Genomic DNA, 25,642 nt, shown 5'->3' with positions numbered 1-25,642 from the left:
AAAGAAAGAAAGAAAGAAAGAAAGAAAGAAAGAAAGAAAGAAAGAAAAGAAAAGAAAGAAAGAAAAGAAAAGCCCAGGGTCTTATTTTCTTCACCAAACAAGAAATCCAATGGTAGGTGACTCCTGGCATTCACTTGGCCACTGGGAAATGCCAGCAAAGACCCTGATTTTTCTTTCCATCACTCTTTCTCTCCATGCTTGAAAGTTGGCTTGCATCGTCATGCTTTATGTTCACAAACTATCTGCCACCACCCCAGGTCATCTCTGTTATCAAGGCATGGAAGACAGAAAACCAATACTCAAGCGTGTCTTTCTTTTCATCATCACTGGGTAGGTAGCACTCTTAACTTCTAGCCAACAGCAACTGCCTCCGTAGTGGGAGAGGGCAGAGGAAAAGGAAAGGCACATTGACTATGACTGACTGTTGGGTTAACAGTAATCCGTGTCTGCCAGAGAAATTGTCTCAACCAGAATCAGCCTGGGATTTGGTGCAGTTAGGAAGCTGTAAAGTCTTTGGAGTTTGACTTGGGACTGCAAGCATTTCTACTAAGAGATTCATAAGAGCACACCTCTTAAGTGTAGTTAAAACGTTGTTCTGCTATGTTCTGTGTTGCCGTGACAGACCCTGTAACCAAAAGCAGCTTGTGGAGTGGGGAGTTGTTTGGTGTACCAGTCACAGTCTGTCCTGGAAGGGAGCAAAACCAAGAGAGTCAAGGAAAGCGCTTGAGGCAAAAGCTGTGGACACTCACTGCTTACTGGCTTGCTCGCAGCCTCAGTGTTCATCTAGCTTACCTATATAGCCCAGGCTCATATGTATGTCTAGGGATTGTGCCACTTGGGGTGGGTGGGGCCCTCCTGTGTCAGTTGGTAATCAAGAAAGTGCTCCACAGACATGACCTGCCCGTCAGTCTGATGGAGCCAGATCTTCCATTGTGCCTCCCTCTTTCTTGGTGTATGAAATTGACAACCAAGATTAGCCTTACAGGCACATACTCACTTCCACTCTGAATTGTCAGTTGTCTTTAATAGTTATGCTATTAAATTAATTGTGCTAATCAATAGGTTAATGCTGAGAAATCCCTGTTCAATTTTATTTAATTCTGACAGGATAATATTTAGTCCCTGTCTCAGTGTAGTGTGTGATTCACTCGCTTTGGGTGCTGTGTGAATGCTGAGGATGCGAAGATAAACATGGAAGGGAAAGGGGCAATTGGCCGAAAATACTGTGAAAAGTTTTCCAAAATCTTGGTGAAATACGATTGCTTGGTTAAGATAGTAAGTAGGGTTCCGGAACAGTCTTTAAAGTAGGATGGGCTACTTTTGATGACTGTTTAGCATTAGCAGGTGGGCAGGGAGGACGCCAGAAATGACTGAGGTCTCACACTGGTAGCAAGACTTACAAAATATGTGGCCTCTACAGTTACATTTCCAATTTGTGAACAAAGGCTTTAGGGTGTCCTGACTCTTCCTTTTCCCTTCATGCAGCCCCAGCCCCAGCCTCAGCCCCAGCTGGAGGCATTGCTGTGTTTTGTTCTGGGTGAAGGCTCCTGTGGCTTGGAATTGCCTTGCTCTCACGCAGGAGAGGAAAACAATACCATACTATAGATGCAAACACTGAGGGTTTAGGAGCCATGCCCAGACAGGGAGCCCAGAGTCTGGGCTCAGGGCCGGGGCTGGTACATATTGGGTGCCTCTTTCTCTGCTCAGTCTTCAGGTCCTCGAAGCTGTCATGCCTTCTAAGGCTGTGGAAGAAGCTGAATTCTTTATGGTGCTTCAGTCTCTCAAGTGTATGACTAATACTCAAAAGAATTGTTAAGAGACGTCTTCATTTTTAATTGCACCTACGTGCTGCATCTGTGACACATTTAATTCACTTATTTTGACTGCATTAGAAAACTGTCTGCCATCTTGACCTCCACCTATTATTATCATGACCACCCTTCTGAAAGTGCCGTTTGATTACACACTTGGAAGGAACTACTTAAAATACCATCTCTCATCTCTGCGTGGCTGAAATACCCACACTCAGACTTAAGGACAGTCTCCCAAGAGTGGTCCTTATCTTCAGATGTCCCGCTGACCCGTACCTCCCTCTTCACCTTCCCACCATGCCTTGCCTGCCGCAGTTCCACTCCTTGCTTTATAGACAGCCTTAGTCAGGCATTCCTGCTTGACACAAACTAGTTTCTCTTCCCTGAGGCCTCAAGAGCTACATTTTAACAAACAGATCAATCGATCAATGTGTTCATCAGTGTTGGGATTGCTGGCAGGCACCTGCACAGCAAACATCATCTCCGTTTCCCCAGGTTCTTTCCTGCTCTCCCTTCCAAATCTGCATTATTTGTTTCTCCTTTCCCCAGATTACATTGCTGGGCAAATCTTCATTCAAATGTGCATTGATCCAGTTGGTGTGTCCAAATAGAGGTGGACGCTTGTATCTGGAAAATGGTGTTAGTCTAGCAGTCTAGTGTGTGAAATCAAGCAGTTCTGCAGGGGCTCTCCGACTAGCGGTCAGAGCACTTTCTTCTGCTTGTATCTTATAGAATGCTCCTGGTGACATTTATATGAGATTCCATTCTGTAATGTAGCACCGTGCTCCAGGAAGACCCACAGCTACTCGGTCAGGTCAAGGACAAACACTGACTGTGCTATCTTATTCTTCAAAGTGAGGCCCCGACAAGCAGTCCCTGGAAAGTGCCCATTTCCCTCTTCTGGGCATCCCCTCTGTTACCTGTCTTCTTACACGCCTGCAGAGGCGATATTTGTATAGACCATTGCGGGTCATTGAGAAGAGGCAGGGGTCAGAAGATAAAAGGAAATTCTATAGACAATTAGGAGAAATGAAAATCTTCTAAGCTACAAAAAGAACATATTGAAGTGCGCTTACTCCACCAGCAATCCAGTGCATGGATTGCTTCCAGAGCACCCATTTTCTCAGATGCACTAAGACGTGTAGACCACACAGTCGGGACTCGTGTGCAAGGAGCCGTGTGTGGAGGCCCTCTCTAAGTCAGCTTTAGATGAGGCCCTGGTTGAACATGTTGCAGACCCCAGAACTCGAGAGCAGAGCTTTCCTTCCTAAAGAGCAGTGGAAGCATTTCTTTCCAGACAGGAACCATTTATTTTCATTTTGAAATCTGGATTTTCCAATATTTTGTTTATTGTTTTGTTAGCCGGCATCTACATTTCCAGAATATTAACGTGCAGCTCGACTGTTCACTCACTCCAGTGTTTATTGAGTACTTCTGTAGAGTGAGCAGAGTGCTGTCAAGCCTCTACCTGCCTGCCTGTCTGTGTGCATGCCTTTAGTGGTTAGTGGGGCCACTGAAGCCCCAGTGGCTGTGTGGCTGTTGTGATCCCTTGGCCATCATGGCGCCTTCCATCTTCCCTGACGGAGATGAGCGAGAAGTTGGCCACTGGTTCTTGTGGCGGTTCCTAGCCACACTCCTAGGGCACACGTCTGATGCAGTCTTCAGGCTTGGCTAAAAGGCCACGAATTCCTGTTGGCCTGTGCTCTTCATAATGCCCTTTCTCCTGGCACAGAGACAGAAAAGATTGTCCTTGAGGCAGGAAACGGACTGCCGTCCTGGAAGTTCAGTGACCAGCTCTTTCCTTGCGATGTGTGTGGAAAAGTGTTCGGCCGACAGCAGACATTGTCTAGACACCTCTCACTGCACACAGGTGAGTAGGGGACCCAGCTCCGCAGACTACCACAGCCCCACTCCCACCTCAGGCCTCTATACTAGCAAGAAGTTGAGTTTCTTTAGGAGAATTGCTACAGAAAGTGGTGGAAACTTGACCAGTTCTGACCTGTACAGGCCTTGCTGCCTGGCACATCGAAATGAGACCCTGGAAAAGCTTTTCTCTATTGAAAAGCCTCATTGACTTCCCAGAGGGCATCGGAGAAGCGGTCCGCACTTCAGTGCCTCCGAGTCAGCTCCTGAGCTCTGTAAGGAATGGATGCATGTCCTCTTCAGGGTTCAGGAGTTGGAGCTGCAGCCCACCTTCTTTTTATTAAGATTCTCATTTAGGTTTTAAGTGTGAGTGCTAAGTGTGAGGCAGGCTTATGTAAAGAACGATGTTACAGGCAAGCTGGGTGAAACCCTTAAGAGACACTCCTCTGGTTTCACCTCAAGATTGTAGGAGCTGTGGGGCCAGGGAGCACCATAGTCAGGAAGATAGAGATTCTCTTAGTTTACATGTAAAAATGGGCAGCAGATGGTCAGTTCCAGGGGTCAGAATGAGGGGGACCTAAGTCACAAGAAGCAAAGAAAGCAGAGATTAATGTAGTCAGCAGAAGTAAGCCAAGGCAGCAGAGGTCACGTGATATCACAGATGTAGGTGACAGCCGACACAGGTGACAGGCTGGCGCACAGATGAGACCAGGGTTCCATCCCCAGCACCAAAGAAAATACACTCGACTGTTTTGAAACCTGACACCGAAAGTCAGGCTTTAAAGCATCCCGATATATCAATGTGATATAAGCCAGATATAGTGAAACATGTCTGTAATAGCATTTGGGAGGCTGAGGCAGGAGGATCACTAATTGGAGCTCAGTGTAGGTACATAGAGACAACCCTAGTCCCAAAACAAATACATATGTATAAGATACATAATCTATATCATAATATATCATATATATATTATATATTACACATATATGCTTATTATATACAGCATATAAAAGCCTTTAACTTTGTCTTAAAGGTTGTTGTACAGTTATGCAAAAATAAAAACAGAAAGACAGAGTATTAATAGGACAAGATTAATTTTGTCCTTATCTTTTTAAATCCACTAAATTCAAATTTTCATCATATCCGACAGATAACATGTTTTTAAGAAGTGGGGATTTTAAGGCCTCATTCTTGAAGCATTCTTAGATGTATTACTGAGAATTTGCTGAGAATGATCATTCTCAAGTTATTGAGAATGATAATTAGGATCAATTAAAAAGGGAAGAAAAAGAAAATTAAAGTATCAGATATCTAAAAGGAATGAAAATACTTTATACCTACAACTAAGACTCCTACAGTTCAGGTCAGCACAAAAGGAGTAGACTCAGCAGCCGAAGGGTCATAGAGTGCCTGGCTCCACACAGCCTCTGCTGTGCGGGTTAGGACAGGAAAGCAGGCACTCTGGTGGGGAAAAGGGCCTAACCCCAGAGGACACTGGAGAATTGCTGGAGGGAGGCGTGGTGGCGAACACACTTGCTCCCCACACTTGGGAGGCAGAGGCAGGTGGATCCCTGGGTGTGAGGACAGCCTGGTCTACATAGTGAGACCCTGTTTCAGAAGGGGGAAGGGAATTATTGGAGAATAAGGACAGCTCATGATTCTTCTTTGGCATAGAAGTTAGCTGAGAGATAATTAAGCAAACTTACCCAAGTGGCACCGAGACAAGCGCTTGAACAAATCAGTCACAAAGGGGAACTGGGAAGCTGATGAAGGACATACTGTATAGCTCCTACCTTCTGAGAAGAGGAGACCCAGCGTTACCGGAGCCTTACAGGGGACAGAACGAGGGACGTCCCCATCCCGGGGACAGAAAGAGGGACCATCCCTGTAGTTTTACGGAGAAAGTGGAACCTTGGTGCTGACACCCAGACCCTCCTCTCTCAACACAAAGGCAGGAACTCTAAGCATGCGCCCCATGCTTCAGGCCCAGCCTGAGCCTGTCAGTGGGTGGGGGCAGCGGAACATAACGTAGTGTCTTGCATTTTGTGCCGGAAACACTTTTAACACCACGCCCCATCTTCCCTAGTGAAGCAAATGAGACAAGTATCTTCAGCCAAGACCAGGAACCAGGATAGAAGCTGAGGCTGTTCCCGATCTTTCTGCCATCGTCATCTGTAGTAGAGGCTTCTTGGACTTACAATTTGTCTGATTAGTCAAATGAATTCAGAACACCACTCTGGAAGCACTCCTAAAACCTTAGCCAGCTTACGAGCCAATTTCCATTAACAAATTAATTGAGATTTTTAAATTTTATTTATGTAAAATGAAATTTTCCAATTAAATTATTTCATACAAGTCATTTTTCCCCTTTAATTTCATTAGTTTTTCTTCCTTGGCTGGCCCAGGCCTGGGGCTGGGAGAAAAAAGGACGTAGCCTCTTAGGCTCCAGATATATCAGTGTTTATTTCCTTAGCTTTCTCCAACTCCGCGCCTGCCCACGAAGGACACCTGGGGCACACTCATGCAGCCAACAAACCTTGTCTGAAGAGGGACGCAGGATGACACACGTGCAGAAAACACCTTGTGATGAAAAGGGTGCAGTTTGGCACATGGGGCACACTCAGATGGCAAACTACACTCACACGGCTTCCTGTTAGCCCCTGAAGAGCTCACCTCGTCATGATGAGGGAGAAGGACGAGTTCTCCAAGAAGAAAAATAAATGCCCTCTGAGGAATGCCCTCAGAGCTCGCTGCACTCCGGCCTGGGCTGTCAGGCAGCCTCTGCCAGTGCTGCTTCCAGCTTCCTTAGCTTACCTGGGCACCATAAAACCCACCCTTCAGCCTCGAAATGTTGTCTTGGCTGCCTAGAGAGAGCTTTTTTATCTTTGTGAGTTGAGTATGGATACATTAGCGAACTGCTAGGGACACGCGTTAGTACAATTTCAAGGCATGACCTTTGGCCCATGAAGGGAGACTTGGACCAACGTTTATCGGCTCCTTTAAGTGAGCTTTTGAAATGGTTTTTTCATTGTTGAGAGCAGTTTTGGTTTTTCCCCCAGAGGAAAGAAAGTACAAATGCCACTTGTGCCCCTATGCTGCTAAGTGCCGTGCGAATCTGAACCAGCACTTGACCGTGCACTCCGTGAAGCTGGTGAGCACCGACGCTGAGGACATCGTCAGTGCCGTCACTTCCGAAGGCGGGGACGGGAAGAGACATCCTTATTATTACAGGTGGGTCAAGCGGGAGCAGCTGGCCCCAGTTTCTCAGGCCCCGCCCAGAGCACTGGCCACCGCGCCCTTCCCCAGTCATGCACTGACTTCATTTTAATGTGCTCTTTGCTTAGACTAAACCCTGAATTTGCAGATTCCTGTCTAGCTCAGGTGGCCCTAAGAAGAGAAACAATCTGGGAGGTGGTTCTGCAGGGCAGGCTCCAGGATGACTGACTGTTAGCCCATGCTGTGGCTGAGCGCCTTGCTGCGCCTAAGAATCGTGGGGGAAAAGACAAGAAGACATGATCTGATTGCTCCCGGGCAGTTGCTCAGAAGGCCTGCATGCTGTCCCTTGGTTGCCCGTTATTACACACTACATTCTGTTCTGTATTCAACCTTGAATCGGTATGAAACCCCAAATCTATCAAATCCTGCCGGAGCAGTATTGGTGGCAAGTTGCCCTTGCAAGGCATTGGGGTGGATGTGACTCTTCTCCCGGGGAGCTTTCACAGATGTGCCTGCCTCTTGCTCAGAGTGCCACGGAACGGTGTGTGCTCTCCTCACTGCACCCCAGGGCTTCCGGAGCCTGGGGAGTGGAGGTGTACCATCTGATCTGTCAGAGACCACTAATACCTTGGCAACACTGTCCCGCATCTCTGTGCCCAGGGGTGTCTGCTAGGACACGTGCAGCATCTGGAGTCTGTAGTTTGTAATTAACTTTATGATTATTTAGCAACATTATAGCATTATGGGATCGTTCTATCATGCTGGCACCTCATCTGTTTGGCACAGTGACCACTCTGGAGGCATCCCAGCAGGCAGAAGAATTTCCTGACGCCATACCTTGAGATAGAAAGAACACGCACGAAGCTGATGTTCTCACAGGCGCTGTGTGTAACCAAGCAGCCCGTTTAGAAGCCTGACTCACTCTCCTCTCTCCCTTTTCTTCCCTGCTTTAGTTGCCATGTGTGTGGATTTGAGACCGAGCTCAATGTCCAGTTTGTAAGCCACATGTCGCTCCACGTGGACAAGGAGCAGTGGATGTTCTCCATCTGCTGCACGGCCTGTGACTTTGTCACCATGGAGGAAGCAGAGATAAAGAATCACATTGGCACCAAGCATGCAGGTAGTCATCCCCTGCACCCCACAGTAGCATGCGCTTGCTGGAAGTGTTCTCACTCCTATGAGACTTTAGTATGCCCTCCTTCACAGGAGCGGGGGCACCCCCAGAGCAGCAGAGCTGTATTGCCCCTGTAGCCATAGTGTCATGGCCTGCACGGGCCTGGAGTTTGCCGTAGAGTATAGTCACTGTTGAGATGCACCGAGCTGCGCGTGCAGTCCTCACCTAGCCCTGGCCCACATCACCACACGGAGTAGTCCCTGAGCTCCTCCGCCAGGGCTGGGCTTCACCTGCTCACCTCAGCCAGCAGCCACCCTCTACTGTGGGTTTCACTGGTGTCACACAACACAGAGAGACACTGGGGGATGGCGTGTTCCACACAAGGGCAGTGAGTTTGGATTCAGAACCTCAGCCCAGAACGGAATTGTCTGTCCCCTCGCTGTCCTTACAGTCCTGCAGGACACTTGGCAGGCCACCAGGGCACTGTACCCCTCATTTTGTAGGCTCTTAGCCACTCCCCAATAATGCACGGTGTATCTGTTTAGACTGCTTCTAAAACCAGCCTGTCTGGGCCTGGCCAGTGCTTGCCTTTCACTTAGAGCTTCCTGACACTCTGGTTAACTTCTTCCATTCAACGATGTAACGATGTAACGCTTTGATTTCACAAAATCACACCCTGCAATCACCTCTGAAGCATTGGTTGCAAATGGCAGCAGCATGGAGTCATTAAGCGAGATTGAGAGGGACTGCCCCCTCCCCCCACCCCCAGTTGTGGTGCTTACAAATTAAGAGCTGATGTTGCTAAGTGCCCGTCCTGGCCATGGGTCAGCCCATCACATCCCTGGCTCTGGAAGGGTCCAGGGAGGGGAAGCTCCCAGACAGTTTTGCTGGCAGTGTGCATGTCCAAGAAGGATCCCTGCTTCTTTGGCCACTTTGGCTTGCTGGTGCCGACAGCAATAAAAGTTTGTTTTTGTCAGTAAGTTGAACAGCTCTGACTTGGAGGTCCGCAGAGAGTCATTATGCTGAGTGAGAAGGTGCCGTTTTTACAATCAGTTTTCTGACTTGACCACATTAGCACTGTGGGAAGCAGGTAAGCTGGAAGGCCCACATGGAAGACAAGTTAAATTGGGCATTTTTGGAAAGGCCAACGGAGGGAAAGGCCAGCCTCTCTCCTGTCCCACTCTGACTTGTGTAACCCTTTTCACCCCAGTGTGTTCCTGAACACCTCTGCACCGACTCCACAGCCTTCACCACTCACCTCAGGAAGAAGTTAGCTTGGCTCCACCTTGTCCTTGAAGGAGACTTCACCTTCACAATTAAGCAGGACAGACACACCTCCTAAGGACCACAGGAGGCATGGGGCAGACCCTGTCCCTCTGAGCTGACAGAGCTCCCAGACTAGCTGGCAGAACGGGCTCACTTGGTAGGCCAGAAGGCACAAGGGAAACTCATTGAAGAAGTTTCTGCCTAATGCAGCCGAGGCCTCCCAGGCAGCAGCTGCTATTGGAAGGAGACGGTCACACTGTTCTCAGGTCGAGGCGCTTTGGGCCAGTTTCCAGACATCCAGGTGGTGAACGAACGTTTCAGGCTCTCGGGCCTCCAATTTCTGTCATTTTTATTTTACGAATTCTTAGAGCACTTCATTGTGTTTTGATCATATTCACCTCGCCAGGTCCTCCCAGATCTACCTTCTGCCTTCCCTACCCACCTACCCTTGTGTCCTTATTTTGACACAGCTCTGCCACCTGACGGAACTTGAAAGTCCTGGTAGCTAATACAAAAGTGAATGGTCATGTTTTAGTAAAAGTGATTTACAAGTGTGACTTCACGATTTACTAGTATGACTCCACGGGCTATCATTTGCTGACCCCGGTTAGAAGTTAATGGTTTGACAGTGAGAGCTGTCTTTCCATACTACTGCTTTGAGAGGCTTGACTTGGGCCCTAGTCCACTGATCTAAATCTGTGCATTAGTAACTTAAATTACTGTGAAGTTGTCTAAACCAGTATTCATACTACATGACATGTAGTCCAAGATAGAGCCTCATGGCTACACCACCTCATGTCAAAACGCCACAAAGGTCCACTTCCACCTTCCCCTCCTAACCTTTCTGGTGATTTTAGATTTCTCCTCACAGATGGGCTCTAGCCCTGTCATTAGGGGTTAAGGGCCAATACTTTCATTATCTTCCAAAGACATCCAAGTAAGAAGTGGGTTTCTCCTGTACGCACCCTGGCCCGCACTTCTTCTGATGTGCTGGTTCCTGTCTGCGTCTGCTGCCCTTTTCCCTCTACCTACAAGACTTCCTTTGTCTTGAATTCAAGTCTGTGGGTGATGAGTTCTTTCATCTTTTTTAATATCAACTTTGTTTGTTTGTGCTTCGTTTTTATGACACATTTTCACCGGGTCTGAAATCTGAGGTGGGTAGTCTTCCATTTCTTTAAAGATATTACTTGGTGTCTTTTCCTATGACTCCTTCCTATGGGAAAGCCTGCTGTCTTTCTCACTTCTGTTCCACATAGTATGACCTTTTTCCTATGACCGTTCTGGGAATTTGCTCTTCTTTTGGTTTTTTTCCTTGCCTTTTCTTTTCTTCTATTTTATTTTATTTTAGAGAGTAGCTCACTATAGAGCTCAGTCTTTCTGTCCTCCTGATTTAGCCCCTTGAGTGCTGGTATACAAGCATAACATCACACTAAACTTTTGGATTTTTTTAATTTAATTTATTAATTTTTTTTTATTTATTCACTTTGTATTCAAGCTGTGGCCCCCTCTCTCTTCCCCTCCCAACACTCCCCTCCCTTCCTTTTCTCCTCCCATGCACCTCCCCAAGTCCACTTCGGGGAGGTCCTCCTCCCCTTCCATCTGACCCTAGTCTATCAGATCTTACCAGGACTGGCTGCATTGTCTTCCTCTGTGGCCTGGTAAGGCTGCTCTCCCCTCAGGGGAAGTGATCAAAGAGCCAGCCACTGAGTTCATGTCAGAGACAGTCCCTGTTCCCCTTACTAGGGATCCCATTTGGAGACTGAGCTGCCATGGGCTACATCTGTGCTGGAGTTCTAGGTTATCTCCATGAGTGGTCCTTGGTTGGAGTATCAGTCTCAGAAAAGACCCTTGTGCTCAGATTTTTTTGGTTTCGTTACTCTCCTTGTGGAGCTCCTGTCTGTCCTCCCCAGGTGTTACTATCTCCCCCTTCCTTCATAAGATTCCCTCTACTCTACCCAAAGTTTGGCTATGAGTCACCAACCCTATATCTGACAGAGGGCTAATATCCAAATTATATAAAGAACTCAAGAAGTTAAACAGCATCAAATTAAGTAATCCAATTAAAAAATGGGATACAGAGCTAAACAGAGAATTATCAATAAAGGAATATTGAATGGCAGAGAAACACTTAAAGAAATGCTCAACATCCTTAGTCATCAGAGAAATGCAAATCAAAATGACCCTGAGATTTCACCTTACACCCATCAGAATGGCTAAGATCAAAAATTCAAATGACAACACATGCTGGAGAGGCTGTGGAGAAAGGGGAACCCTCTTCCATTGCTGGTGGGAATGTAAACTTATACAACCACTTTGGAAATCAATCTGGTGCTTCCTCAGAAAATTAGGAATAGTACTACCTCAAGATCCAGCTATACCACTCCTAGGCATATATCCAAAAGACGCTCAAGTATACAACAAGGACATCTGCTCAACCATGTTCGTAACAGCTTTATTCATAATAGCCAGAATCTGGAAACAACCCAGATGTCCCTCAGTTTAGGAATGGATACAGAAATTGTGGTACTTTTACACAATGGAATATTACTCAGCAATAAAAAAAAAAGCAAGGAAATCATGAAATTTGCAGGCAAATGGTGGGAACTAGAAAAGATCACCCTGAATGAGGTATCCCAGAAGCAGAATACTCACTTATAAGTGGATATTAGACATGTAATATAGGATAATCATACTAAAATCTGTACACCTAAAGAAGGTGAGCTAGAAGGAGGACCTGCGTAAGATGACCCATCCTCACTCAGAAAGGCAAGCTAGACTTTTTCCTTTCCTTGTTTTGAGGAATTCAGTGGTAGGTGCCCCTGGGTCTCTAGCTGTGGATGCCCTCTTTCTGAGACAGGGTCTTCCTATCCAGCCCAAACTGACATTGACCTCACAATCTTTCCTCACTTTCTGAGTGCTGGAGTGATAGGTGTGTGTTCCTGGCTCTTTGTGTTTCTTGTGCTTGGCATTCATTGAGCTTCTCACATACTGGGCTTTATTGTTTTCCACACATTAGAAACATCTTGATTTTCCCAAAAGTAAAAATATACACACACATATATATGTAGTCAGCCAAGTGGTGGTGGTGCACACCTTTAATCCCAGAGCTCAGGAGGCAGAGGCAGGTGGCTCTCTGAGTTCAAGGCCAGTCTGATCTACAGAGTGAATTCCAGGACAGCTAGGGCTACACAGAGGAACCCTGTCTCAAACAACTCCCCAAAATGATTAGCTGGGCAGAGTGTTACACACCTTGAACCCAGCACTCTGGACGCAGAAGCAGCAGAGATCTGCTAGAGGCAAGCCTGAGGAATGGATCAAGTTCCAGATAGCCAGGACTGCGCACAGTGACTCAAACTCAGAGCTGTTTGTCCCAAAGAAACAAACAAAAGAAAAGTTATGTGTTGGTCAGCTAATCAGGACCTCAGTTAGTCTCAGGTGAAGTTGCCTGGAGTATCTTGCAGTTCCCGGATGCTCTTTTCGTTTGGGAGGCTTCTTTGTCCTGTCCCATTTTAGATCTTCCCTGTAGCCATAACTTGAGGTTTACTGATTGTCTTAGACAAGGATTCTCTTGTTGCCATGAAACACCATAACCAAAAAAACAAGTTGGGGAGGAAAGGGTTTATTTGGCTTATACTGCCAATCACCATTCCTTATCAAAGGACATCAGAACAGGAACTCAAACAGAGCAGGAACTTGGAGGCAGGCGCTGATGCAGAGGCCATGGTGGGGTGCTGCTCTGGCCTGCTTCCCATGGCTTGCTCAGCCTGCCTTCTTACAGAACCCAGGAGCACCAGCTCAGGGTGGCCCTGCCAAGCTCCCACATTGATGCCTGATTATGACGATGCTCCACAGGCTGGCCTGCGGTGAGATCCTGCAGAGGCGTTTTCTTCATTGAGGCTCCCTCCTCTCAGATGACTGTGGCTTGCGTCACGTTGACATGAAACTCTCCAGCATGCTGATCTGTCCTCTGCTGTGTAACCCTCTCTTGAGGCCCTTATTGTCTGTCTCCATCTGTAGAAATGTCATTTGGACCCCTTTCCACATCTTCCATGTGTTCACTACGTCTTTGAACATTTGAAATATAATGTCCTCTACTAAAAACTCTACACTGCCTGTTCTAGGTTAGCTTTGATTGTTGATTCTCCTTCCCATTTTGAGCTGGTTTTTCATGTTTCTTTTCATATTTGATAATCTTTATTTAAAAACCAAACATTGTGATTTTATCATGCTGGCTGTTCAGCTATGTATCTTTTGTTTCTATTAGTATTGTTGGCCTTTAGTTAGGTCATAGGTACTTGGAAGCCTTGATATTTCGGCATCTTCTGTGATTTGATAGGCAGGTGTAGATCACTAGATATTCATCTATTTAGGAATAATTATTGCCCCCTTTTAAAAGTCCTTCCTCAGTTTCCCTCCTGATGCCCATGGATTTTGTATTGTTCTGATCTCGCTGCTGTAAACAGCAGTGGGGCCAGCCCTAGGCGAGTGCCAGCCCCGTGTGCTGCCTTCAGTTCTCAGGAGGCCTTTCCCCATTAGGCATGGTAGTTGCTCACCCCTGCTCTGATCTTTGACCTCCTGACGTCTGCAGGTCTCTGGGCACTTTTCTCTGTGCTCTTGCTCCCTGTTGATACTGTGTTTTGCCGCCTCTGTCCATCATGACCTCCCCAGACCCTGGCTGTGTCTCTTCCCAAGGAGAGTCCACCAGGCTCCTCCTATGTCCCTCTTCCTGCCCTGCAACATATCTTAGACATATCTTAGGACAGGAAGCTAAGCCATTGTAGGACTTGCCTCCTTTGTCCTGTCTCTCAGAGAGCAACTACTTCGTCACCTCATGCCCAACGCTATAAAAATTGTTCTTCGATTCGGTCTGGGTTTTAGCTCTTTCAGTAGCAATATTAGATCTAACCCCTAGTGCCAGGCTGCAGTAGACGCTGAACCCCCCTGACGCCAGGCTTGAATGGCTTGCTGACGTCTCCGTGCCTGGCTTTGAAGGAGCGTCTACCGTGTGCTGATGAGTGTGGACATAGTCAATAACTCGGTACAGTGATCACACCTAATGAGGCCAAGTTTGCCTCTCTGTGAAGCAGGGATGATAACAGTGCCTTTAAGATGTGTATGTTGTACACACATTGCGGACTGAACCCGAGCCTCAGGCATGCTGAGTCCACTCTCGGATACTGAGCTGCAGCCTGAGACCTAGGAACTTTGTGAGAATAAATGTAGCATAGACCCTGGAACTCAGGAACACATGTGATCATCTTAACTGCTGTTGACATATTTTAATTGTTGTAGGAGCTTAATAAATGTCCACAGACATATCTGGGCCCAACATTCCACACATGCCTTCACCATGGCTGCACTAGAATCAGGCTCCCAGTGGGCACCTGTGGGAGCTGGAAGTGACATCCCTTCCTTAACTGCCATCATTCTAAGAGGTTTCAACTCCTCCCGAATAACAGACCTGGCTTGTTTTCATTTTCCAGGGGATGATAGGAAGACCCCCAGTGAGTCAAACAGCCCCTCCTCGTCCTCGCTGTCAACGCTGAGCGATTCAGCCAATGGCAAAGACGACTCTGACAGCTCCCAGAAAAACAAGGGTGGGAACAACTTGCTGGTCATCTCTGTGGTGCCTGGGAGCCAGCCCACACTGAACACGGAGGAGAAGGCAGAGAAAGGTGAGAGGAGGTAGACGCAGCCTGCTCGCGCTGCCACTCCAGGGTGACCTAGTCTTGAGAACAAACTTGGGGCAGAAAACAAACCGCATCATGGTGCTCACTACAGACAGTTAGCCCTTGGCTTTGGCTTGGTTTGTGCTCAGATCTGGGGTGGGAAGACAGGGAGGGGCACGGACACTGAGGCTGTCTCTTCAACTGTGTTTAGCGCAGCGCTGTAGGGGATGGTGACTGGAAAGCTCCTGTGTTGCCAGGTGCAGGGTTGGCTGGAAGGCAGCTGCCTGTGCCTGCCTGCCTGTTCTTCCCCACACACTCCTACACCCAGCTTCGGTCCTTTCAGGGTTCGAATGCGTTTTTTGCAACTTTGTCTGCAAGACGAAGAATATGTTTGAGCGCCATCTACAAATCCACCTCATCACCCGGATGTTTGAGTGTGATGTGTGCCACAAGTTCATGAAGACCCCCGAACAGCTGCTGGAGCATAAGAAATGCCACACTGTCCCCACCGGTGGGCTCAAGTAAGGAAAGCAAGTACAGAATCTTTTATTGAGTTGTTATTAGGCGTCCCTTTCCCCTGCCCTACCCCACCCCCCATGAAGGTGTTGGGGGGGTCACAGAATGGGGGAGCTTAGTATGAGGGGCGTTAGTCAGAAAGATCTGCTGCCTCTGATTGGATGGGGTTCCAGCTGTCCCCAGTGGAGTCAACAGACATTAGCAGGAAAAGCCACTTCACAGGTACCCCAGGCTCATGGCAAGGAAAAACAGCAGGGAAGAGTAGACTCATACTGACTGCAGTGCTGGGGTTGAGTTCAGATTTGATTTCATGGATACCAGGCCAGTGTCCCCAGGTATCGGGCATTTCACAGCCGTCACTACAAGTTACCGCACTCATCTTTCAGGTGGTCTGACATGTGTTTAACTTGTCAGTACCATAGACACCCAGGCCCCAAAGTAGAACCGTGTTGGTCTGATGAGCCAAAAGGCAGCCTTGTTCACACAGCAGCAGCTGCTCTGTCTTCCTCCAGACAGGCCAACACCTTCCCAAAAGATGTACGCAGGGAGCATCCTGCTGAAGCAGTGCTTGCAGCAAGGCCTCAGGCCTCCAGTGAGACCCGTCAGTACCAGGCGTGCCATGTGGCTAGCCTGACTATAGGTGCTAAAGGGCACATGAAGAATAAAATATCATTTCCACTTTAGGAAATGTATGTCCCAGCACTACCAGAGTCTAATCTCCCAGTGATTCCGGAAGCAGAGTCCCCGATCACAAGGCACTTTGGGTGCAGTAAAGAGACAGGAGCATGTAGTAGTTGGGGACAGAAAGACACAATTGTCAAGGCATTGTTACTTGAAATCACCACGTAGTTAATAGAATGGGGGAGGAACACTCTTCCTTTTATTTTCTTAATATAAGCAGGAGAAGGGGTATTGGATTTTAAAACATTCTTATCCTTGAAACTCACAGTGCCTCCTAAATTGGTAAGAGTTAGAGAACCCAGAGAGACCCGGAGCAGAAGATTGGGGGCGGAGTGGGACTGGCTGGTTAGGGCACCCTTTGCGGGAAAACAACAACAAGAACAACAACAACAAATCCAGAAGAGTTGGGGAATAGCACCTACTGCAGATTCTGTTTTGTTTTGCTGTATCCTTGGGGGTATGTAGGGGAGGGTCATAGACAAGAGGGTGATTTTATAATTGATCAGATAGATGGGATCATAGCAGAAGCAATCTGAGAGTTGGAGTTTAATCCCTCCGTCCCTCTATAAAGATTTACATATCTTCATTAAAAAGGAGAGATCTGCCTTCAGTGGAGGGGGGAGTATGGGGACTTCCTGTAGCTCATTCACACCCACACCACTTGTGTCCTCATCACTCACCTTTTGGGACCCTAAGCTGGCCTGCGTCTCTGCACTGGGGGAGACCACACGATGGTCACACTGTTCCTCCTGGGTCAGACACTGCCTGTCAGTGCTAACCGTACCGGCCCCCATGATAGCTTATGTTCTAGGACAACCAAGGAGAAGAATACTTTGGGAAAAACTGATAATGCCTTCTGGCTATACAGTGAGTTTTGTTTTGTTTTGTTGCTTTTGCCATATCAGAGAATTCCTTTTCCTGAGAAAGTGTCTTTAAGATGACTAATGGGAGCATGGAAAAGCCTGGGTGCTTCTCCCGAGCAGTGAGATCCAGACTGAGTCAAGGGTCACAGAAACATCCTTAACATGAGACAGACCGCCGATGTCTAAATGCTTCTCTGTGATGGGGCTGCTTGTACTCTATATCCTGTTCATAATGCAGATCGAATAAGATTATACTATTATTTTTCTTTTGCCGTAGCTCAGGACAGTGGTGAGTTTCAGACTCCTCTAGGTAAGGCCCAGCTTGGCGTAGGGGTTGTGTGTGCACCTGACCTGGGAATGGGCTTTATATCTCTGTGCACTCTTCTGTCAGCTGAGGCTCAAGGGCTGAGGGCGAGCTTGGTGCTGACGAGGCAGTGCGTGGTGCACCCGATTGCGTTGGGCTCTGCTGAACACTCTCCAACCCTCTGAGGACAGCTCCCCACCCCCAGGCCCTGCCTTGCAGGAGTGGAGTCCAAGCTGAGGCAGCCACTCGGGCTTCTGCATTCGTTTTTGGAAAGAGCACACACGCTACAGCTATCCTCTAAGCCACAGACTCCAACCTGGCAGCTGCCAAAAGTGAAGCCTGGCAGCTTTTGTAAACACAGCCACCGCACTCTCCACAGCCCCTCTCACAGCGACAGGGCTGGCAGTAGCGTAATCCACGCTGGAGAGAATGGAGAGTCCAAGCCAGAGATAGCCAGGCCCTGTGCTACAAGAGACAGCTAGAGCCCAGTGAAGTGCTGGAGCTGCCCCACCCCCTTCGGAATCTGCCTCCGTTACCGGAGAGACGCTCAGATCACGAGTCAGAATGCCCTGGGTGCTCTTGTGAGCACCACGGAGAATGCGAATGAAACCCCCAAAAGCCCTACCCTCGGAGAGTTCACGCTCCAGTTGGACCCCTGGTATTTTTATGACACGACTATGTCCTAAGAATGACTTGAGGCTCTGGAGAGCAGTCCCGGCCCTCCTCACTCCTCATGAGTGGAGGGGCTGTTGTGTGGGCTTCCTTCTTCCAGGCCCCGGCCACGGTCCTCACCTCCTAGGTGAAGGCCTGTAACGAACTGGTGCTTTAGGAGGCGACATTCTGAGAGTCCACATGTTGGTGCACACACGTGCATACACGCACACACCACACTGGCCTTTTCATCCTGACACCCCTTTAATAAGCACGACTCTGACTCCTGTGACTTCCCGTTTGCTGGAGGTAGCTGTCCCCTCTAAGCTGTTCTTAAACCTCTCAGCCTCTCTGCGTGTGCTTGGTGTGGTGCATGAAAAGTCGGTTCTTTGTGTTGCTCCCGTCTAGAGGGGAGGTCAGGAGACCAGACTTTTGCCATGTCCAGTGAGGGAGGGGGCGGAGGGGGCCCCAGGGGCTGGGTGGGGGCAGGAGGGGAGTATCCGCTTCGCCGGCTCCTCGAAGTCTCTGCTCCTTTGTGAGGGCCGCCCTTGGTGGGTGCGGCCTGGAGCCCCAGACCAGCTGAGTGGCAGCGCCCAGAGCTCCCGTTAACCTGGACTGCACTGTCAGCAGTGAAGCGAGCGAGGCCATCTGAGAGGTGGCAGGGCTGAGCAGGCCAGGCCCGGGGGACCCAGGGGCTGACCCAGAGCAGGCTGGCGAGGAGGGAAGACGAAGGGCTGCTGTGGGCCCTCCTTGCTAAGCCTCCCTTGCACTGCTTCCCCTGGCAGGTGCCCGTTCTGCATCTATTCCACCAACCGCCCTGCTGCCATGGAGTGCCACCTCAAGACCCACTACAAGATGGAGTACAAGTGCCGGATCTGCCAGACAGTGAAGGCCAACCAGCTGGAGCTGGAGACGCACACCCGTGAGCATCGCCTGGGCAACCACTACAAGTGCGACCAGTGCGGCTACCTGTCCAAGACGGCCAACAAGCTCATCGAGCATGTGCGCGTGCACACCGGGGAGCGGCCCTTCCACTGTGACCAGTGCAGCTACAGCTGCAAGCGCAAGGACAATCTGAATCTGCACAAGAAGCTGAAGCACGCCCCCCGCCAGACCTTCAGCTGCGGAGAGTGCCTGTTCAAGACCACACACCCTTTCGTCTTCAGCCGCCATGTGAAGAAGCACCAGAGTGGAGACGGCCCCGAGGAGGACAAGAAGGGCCCGAGTCCAGCCTCGGGAGAGCCCGCCGGCCCTGGAGCCCCGCTGCTGGTTGTGGGCGGCAGCCGGAATCTCCTGTCCCCGCTGTCCGTCATGTCTGCCTCACAGGCTCTGCAGACCGTGGCCCTGTCGGCAGCCCACGGCAGCAGCTCAGAGCCCAACCTGGCGCTCAAGGCCTTGGCCTTCAATGGCTCCCCGCTGCGTCTTGACAAATATCGGAACTCAGATTTTGCCCATCTCATTCCCTTAACAATGTTGTACCCCAAAACCCACCTGGATCTCACATTCCACCCTCCCCGACCTCAGACTGCGCCTCCCAGCATCCCCTCGCCTAAACACTCCTTCCTTGCCTATCTTGGACTAAGAGAAAGAGCAGAGACTGTCTGAGGACAGCCATGTTCTGTACCAAAAACCAAGAGACAGAGACAGGAAAAGACGAAAACCCACAAAACTTAAACACAACCCCAGCAGGTGTCTGTTGCTGCAAAAACCTCCAGGCCCCAGGGGTCTGGACACATGTACTGTGTATCTTTAGTAAGGAATAGAAAACTGGCTCTGTATGTATGCCTATTGCATTTACCTGAAAGCTGCTTTATCCAATCTCCAGAGAGGTGATCTGCTGCCTACTTCTACCTTCAGAGGCATGCCTCCCAGCCATCACTCCCACTCTCCCTTCCCCACTCCTCTCTGAAAGGAATTTTGTCATGTCAACCCCTAAAGAGAGTGTCCTTAATCACAGTCAGCATTTGGAAGCTTCTCTACTGGTACAGTGGGTTTTCTGTCGGGTGAGTGGGCTCTTGTGGGCATTTGTGGATTGCGAGAGAGAGAGAGAGAGAGAGAGAGAGAGAGAGGGGGAGAGAGAGGGTATGTGTGTACGGTGTATGACATGACATTTCTATTGCACGTTCTTTCTGTACTGGCCTCATTGACAGTGATGAACATTCTTGATTCCGCCTGGACTGTTTGCTCACTGCAGGGTCCCACCCCTCCACGGCCTTCCCCCTGTCACTGATGGCTGCAGAGTGGGAGGGCCTGGTGCCTAGTGGATGAAGGTCTGCGGGGTGCCAGGGTATTTCCAGTAGAGTGTCTGGAGCTCAGATCTCCACTTAGGAGGGTGAACAAGAAAATCAGGAGACAGATCTCTTCAGAAATGCCTCAAAGCTCTGCAGCTGACATCACAGAACCGGGGGTTCTGTGCGTGTGCCCACATGAAGACAAGGTGTTCAGCTCACACACACACACACACACACACACACACACACACACACACGGGAATTTATCCTTTTTAAAGGGCAGAATATGTGTGTGTGTGGTCTATTGATTCAGTTGTTCTCATTGTTTGCAGGAGAAATTTGTATGAGTGGAAATTGTTATGGTTGATAAATCCAGCCAAGGAGATTAAGGGGTTTGGATCAACTCTGGGTGTAAAAGCTCAGACTAAAAAGAAACGGCAGCTTTGCACAGTGTGTTGGTCTTGCACTAGTTTTGTTCCTCATGGGGGAAAAGGAATAAGTAGAAGAGAAGGAAGGAAATGACCTTTTTATGGAATGAGTAGACTGTATGTTTGAAATTTTAGCCACGACCTCTCTGACGTATACGGAAGGACACAACAAAAGGTGCTGTTTAGTCCTAAGCCTCAGCTGATGGCCCAGGAGTCCCCACTGTTTGCAGAGCCTCTGGCTAGAGCGCACCCGCTATGTGTTAGTAACCCCGTATTCCATTTTGTTAACGCCTAGCAGATGGGACCTGCTAGGAGGCTCACTTTATACTTATTTAAAGCTCTTATTCTGTGGTCGTTAAAATGGCAGTTTGTGTGCAGCACTTTATTGCAGCAAGAGCAGGTATGATCCGGTTGCGTAGCCCTTTGCCCATCTTAAAAAGTAATGGATGGTTTGAAAAGGAAAAGGAATTTGGCTGACTGTGTCCACTGCTTGCATTTGTGAGACAGCAGAGTTTCCAGTATGCAGCAGGCTGAAAGAGCAGGAAGAAATGTGCTCTGTGAAAAAATGGGAAGTTTGGAATACAAAAGTTTCTATATTATTTATCAGTGGAAGAGCTGGTGTCCAGGAGGAATGCCTTCCAACCGGTGCCATTTTCTCACACTGTCCCATCCTCCACGTGGGATAATGCCCTCCTTTTTGTTGTCGTTCCTTTAACCAGGGGGAAATAAAAGCATCCCTGATTTTCTCTAGTCCAGATTGCTTCATTGAAATTCATGCAGTCTGACTGGAAGCCCGAGAGCCCACATTCCGCATCATTGTTCCTCTCTCCCGACCTGGCAGGTCTCTGCTTCCCTCCCCACACCCCACGCCCAGCCATGGGTGAGGAGCCTGGTTAGTGCCCTGGCAAAGGAGTTTACACTACAGAGATGTCCGCAAAGCAGGGAGAACCAGCTTGGCCAGGAAGGCCCCAGAGCCTGTCATTCTCCAGCAGAGACCTTTGCTCTTGGCCTTGTTTAACATGTTCGATTCACCATGTCGATGTCTCGGCAAAGACACTATAGATAGTTCTGGACAGTGTGCCCCAAGGTCACTGGCTTTATGGGTGGGTTCGTTGTTTTCTTATTTGCTTTTGTTTTTTGTTTTAGAGTCGTGTCTTTATTCCCATTTAATGGAGAATGTGCCACTTGGCTAATAATGTGTTTTCAAAACCGCAGGTTCAGTGATAACAGGCAAGGAGCTGCTTTGATCCCTCAAAGGTTGACAGAAAGGTGATTCACAGATGCACCGACAGGTTAAGAACCTGATTGGTGACTCTGGTCACGAGGACCCGGGTTTTTCAGCATGCCACGTGTGCAGTCAGAGGTCTTTGGGTGGGGACGTGAGAGAGGGGAGGTGGCCGGAGACGTTTGCTGCTCAGATGCCATGCATTTCACTGCTTGCCACTGAACCTGTATTTGAATGACTTAGTAATGCTTAATGTAATTGGGCAACTTTTTTAGCACTTTGGAAAGAGTCATCAATCTTTCTGGTAAATTATAAAAAGTTTTCTGAGTGAGAAAACATGTGTTTGCAGTTTATTTGACTTTTTATATTATTATTGTTGTTATTAATAAAGAAGAAAATCTACAGCATTTTTCAGAGTCCACATGGATAAAATGTGCCCCTGAATCCGGTTTGCAGTCAGATGCTCCGGGAAGGATGGATTCTACAGATGTCCTTCCCATGAAAAACACTAACATCTTTTAGTAACTCCACTAGCAACTTTCAGTTCCACTCCGCATTCTTCCATGAACGCTGGCTTGGTTTCCCGTAGAGTAATGCAGTTAGGGTTCTCGGCACTTTCTTTCCCCTGTCCTTTCTTTTCATTCTTTCTTTTCTTTTGTTTTTTTATTCCTCATGTTCAGATGATCATACTGTCAAGGTTTATGTACATTACTGAGAATTTGTATTGTATAAAGCTTTTGCATTACAAGGCTGTACAGGGTCATTTTGACAGTAACTGGTATTTTCCTTTGCATCTTACGTTGCATTGCCAATTTCTAGTGTACCGAGTTTGGAAGTATAATATACTCTAATTAAAGAAAAAGGTTGGCTATACTCTGGCTTCTTTTTCTTTCTTGGTTGCCATCCTTGACTACTCGTGAAGCCTCGGTGTTTTGTTACCTTTCTTTGTTCTGTTGTTTTCTTTTCACTGTATTCCAGGGTTTCTGAAATGTCCTTTGCTAGCACAACTCCTGCAGAGTGTGAGTTTGGAACAGCTGAGGCTGTTGTGCAAGCCACTAATGTCTATTAAGGCTGAGAGCTAATATGCCTGGCAGGACCACGGCAGCTGGCTCCTGCCTGACATTAGGTACGTTTCAAAGGGTTTCGCATCCTTACCTTCTCTTGCCTGACATTTTATTGACCTCATAGCCAAAGGGAGTGAAAATACAGATGAATCTATTTGTCTTAATGAAGTTCAACAACTAGAACATTCTAATGAGGGGAAATAGTATATTCTCCAACCTAAATTTATTCTATATAAGTGCAAGGAGTCATGGTTTGTCAATCAAGGAAAGGTGCCTGAGAAATTACCTGAGGCCAGAAGAGGGAAATGAAATTCATAGTGACTACTGGAAATAATTTTTCAAAATTCATCTTGAAGTTCCATCTATGAGACCTTCCTGTGAGCCCAGGGCAACTGATAAGAACCCATAAAACTGCAGATAAGAAGGTTCAGCCTTGCTCATAACTTGCACTCTTACAATGTCCTTTGCCTATGTCAAAGATTGTGAGCTACTTCAGTCTAACACTTAAAGTGACCCAGTGTTTCCTTTAATTGTGCTATATAAGAAGCCATTGTGCAAATGAAGCATTCACTAATCATTTCCATCTTCATTTTTATTCAATAGCTCTTTATAGGTGAAGACCTTCTTTTATGTGACCCACTTACCGGTTTTGTTTAAGGGTGCCTAGGCCTCTCTGGACAATATTAAGGTAAATAGGCCCCTTTTTTAGCGTCCCCAGCGAAAGTGGCTTTCCATTCAGTGCGCACGCCGTTTTGTTTCGCCTTCTCCTGCACACAGTAGGTAACCGCGTATGCTCCCTGCAGCAGCGGACGTGAAACACTCATCGGTTTGGAAATCATTGCTCCTGAAATAATAGGCTTCCGCTGAATTTAAGGAATGGTCTGAGGACGTATACAGGACGGAAGGCATCTTCGCTCATGGACTGGCCAGTCATCCTAATATTTAGTGAGAGATGTAGGCGTGTCATGAGTAAATAAGCCTGGGCTCATGGCTCATTTTTATACCCGTGGTGGGTGGCTTCCTTCATGCTTACCACGAAAGTATACCTGACCGTTAATCAGAGGCTCTGGTTACTGGGGAATGGGGCGGGGGCGGGGCAGGTAACTGAAGCTCATGAGCATCTGTCACAGTTCTGCGTCTTGGTGGATAACATGGTTAGTTTAAGGGGCAAGACACCTCGTTGGGCCCCTCAGTGTTCTTGGTCCGTGGTGAGGAAGGACGATGAGCTCAGGGTATGCGTAAGAAGAGGGTGGCCACTGGGGTTCCAGCAGACAGAGAATGTCAAACTAAATGTGTCCCAAGTGCAGCTTAGAACCTGAGTGAAATCCCAAGGGACAGGAGTAAGTACCCTTGGAGGCTCAGGCACCATCTCAAAGGAGCATCAGCTGCAAACATTCCAGACATTTCTGCCAACATTCTCAACAGCTGCATTACATTCCCTCAGAAGAGAAGAGGCCTCCTTAAAATGGGCTTTATTTTGTGAAGCATTGCAATTAACCAAATAGGCAAATGTCCTGGATCTGGAGATAGGTGGTGGCCCTTGCTACCTAAGGAAACCCTGTTTCCCTGTCCACGGCCTGAACGATCTCAAATTCTCCATCACAACCTCAGCTACTTTGTTATGAAGTCTAGATCTTTCGTTCCTAGCTCTTAAGAGAGCTGGAACTGGACAACACATCGGGTGCTAATGTTGGTAGAAAGCATAGGGGGAGGAGAAAGCCAACCGTCCTGTCCCCTTGCAATTCTTGGAAATAATTAAGCAGTAATTAGTTCTCAGATTTCAATGGGAAAAGAGCAAAGAATCTGCTTTAGTTCACATTCCAGAATGAACCCCCATGTCAGATGGGATTCCACCCTGTTGAGCACGAACGATCGACCGCAACCGGGAGAGACACTGCTGTGGAGCTCAGCTTGGCCCCAAAGATGCTGTTATTACCTCATGTTAAGCGTCTGAGAAAAAGAGGGTGAGGGTGGCTTAGCTGCTTCCCAGGCAGGTGTGAGGGCCCGACACAGGGTGTGCGTGTGGCCATAGCTAACCTGTGACAGCAGCACTCAGAGGGCGGACACAGACGCCCCGGGAGCTCGGGAGCTCGGGAGCCAGCCAGATTGGCATGTGCAGTGAGCAAGAGTCCTCTCAAAGCAAAACCAGGGCCCAAGGTGGTCCTCTGACTACCCCCGCACACTCAAAAGAGGTTGGACTAGTTGCTCTCTAAGACTCCTCCCCACCCTAATAGATTGCATAATATATAAAGATGATTCTGACTCTTTCTAAATTCTAGAGGAAGAACTCTTTCTGAGAATTCGTGCAAAGCAATCAAAACAACAAAACACCTCTGTCTTCAAGCCATGTTGGGCTCAGGGGTGAAAAAAAATGACTAAAAATATTTTTTACACACTGCAGTGTGTGAGGTGTCTGACACTGTTGTCTTCTGACCACGCTTTGACGGCCTGAGTCACCACGGGGACGGCCTAGACATGCTTTCATGCCATTACTTCCTCTGGCTCAACAAGTTAGAAGCAAGATGCGTGGGGATGTCAAGACCCAGCCCTCCTCACTCTCCTCCCTCCAGCTCTGTTCTGCTTCGCCTCCCCCACCCTACTCTACCTTCTTCTGCTGGCTGAGCCCCCGACCAGAGCGGTTCGTATGCTTTCTGTCTAGAGCTAACGTACTGGCAACGGTCAGGACAAGAATAATCCTGTTGGCCAGCTCTTGTCCTCCATCTTATAAACTCACCAGTG

General features: G+C 48.2%; 1 protein-coding gene across 3 annotated transcripts in view; it reads left to right on the top strand.

Moving 5' to 3' along the window:
- Znf827 (zinc finger protein 827) overlaps positions 1-22,712 on the top strand; it is a 168,980-nt gene extending 146,268 nt beyond the window's left edge. The window contains exons 9-15 of one of the 3 annotated variants that reach the window (XM_055609039.1): positions 3,544-3,681; positions 6,735-6,906; positions 7,845-8,011; positions 14,755-14,946; positions 15,284-15,461; positions 17,278-17,310; positions 18,741-18,808. In XM_055609039.1, coding sequence (XP_055465014.1) covers positions 3,544-3,681; positions 6,735-6,906; positions 7,845-8,011; positions 14,755-14,946; positions 15,284-15,461; positions 17,278-17,293 — 863 coding nt within the window. In that variant the 3' untranslated portion in view covers positions 17,294-17,310; positions 18,741-18,808. Of the gene's footprint in view, positions 1-3,543; positions 3,682-6,734; positions 6,907-7,844; positions 8,012-14,754; positions 14,947-15,283; positions 15,471-17,277; positions 17,311-18,740 lie in introns of all 3 variants that reach the window. The other 2 variants (XM_055609040.1, XM_055609038.1) reach the window with 2 other exon arrangements.
- Positions 22,713-25,642: the final 2,930 nt, after the last annotated feature.

Source organism: Psammomys obesus, unplaced genomic scaffold (genome assembly GCF_907164565.1).
Source record: "Psammomys obesus unplaced genomic scaffold, mPsaObe1.curated_primary_1811, whole genome shotgun sequence".
Classification (NCBI taxonomy): domain Eukaryota; kingdom Metazoa; phylum Chordata; class Mammalia; order Rodentia; family Muridae; genus Psammomys; species Psammomys obesus.
Note: the sequence above shows the minus strand (reverse complement) of the source record. Positions and strands in the feature narration are given on the sequence as shown.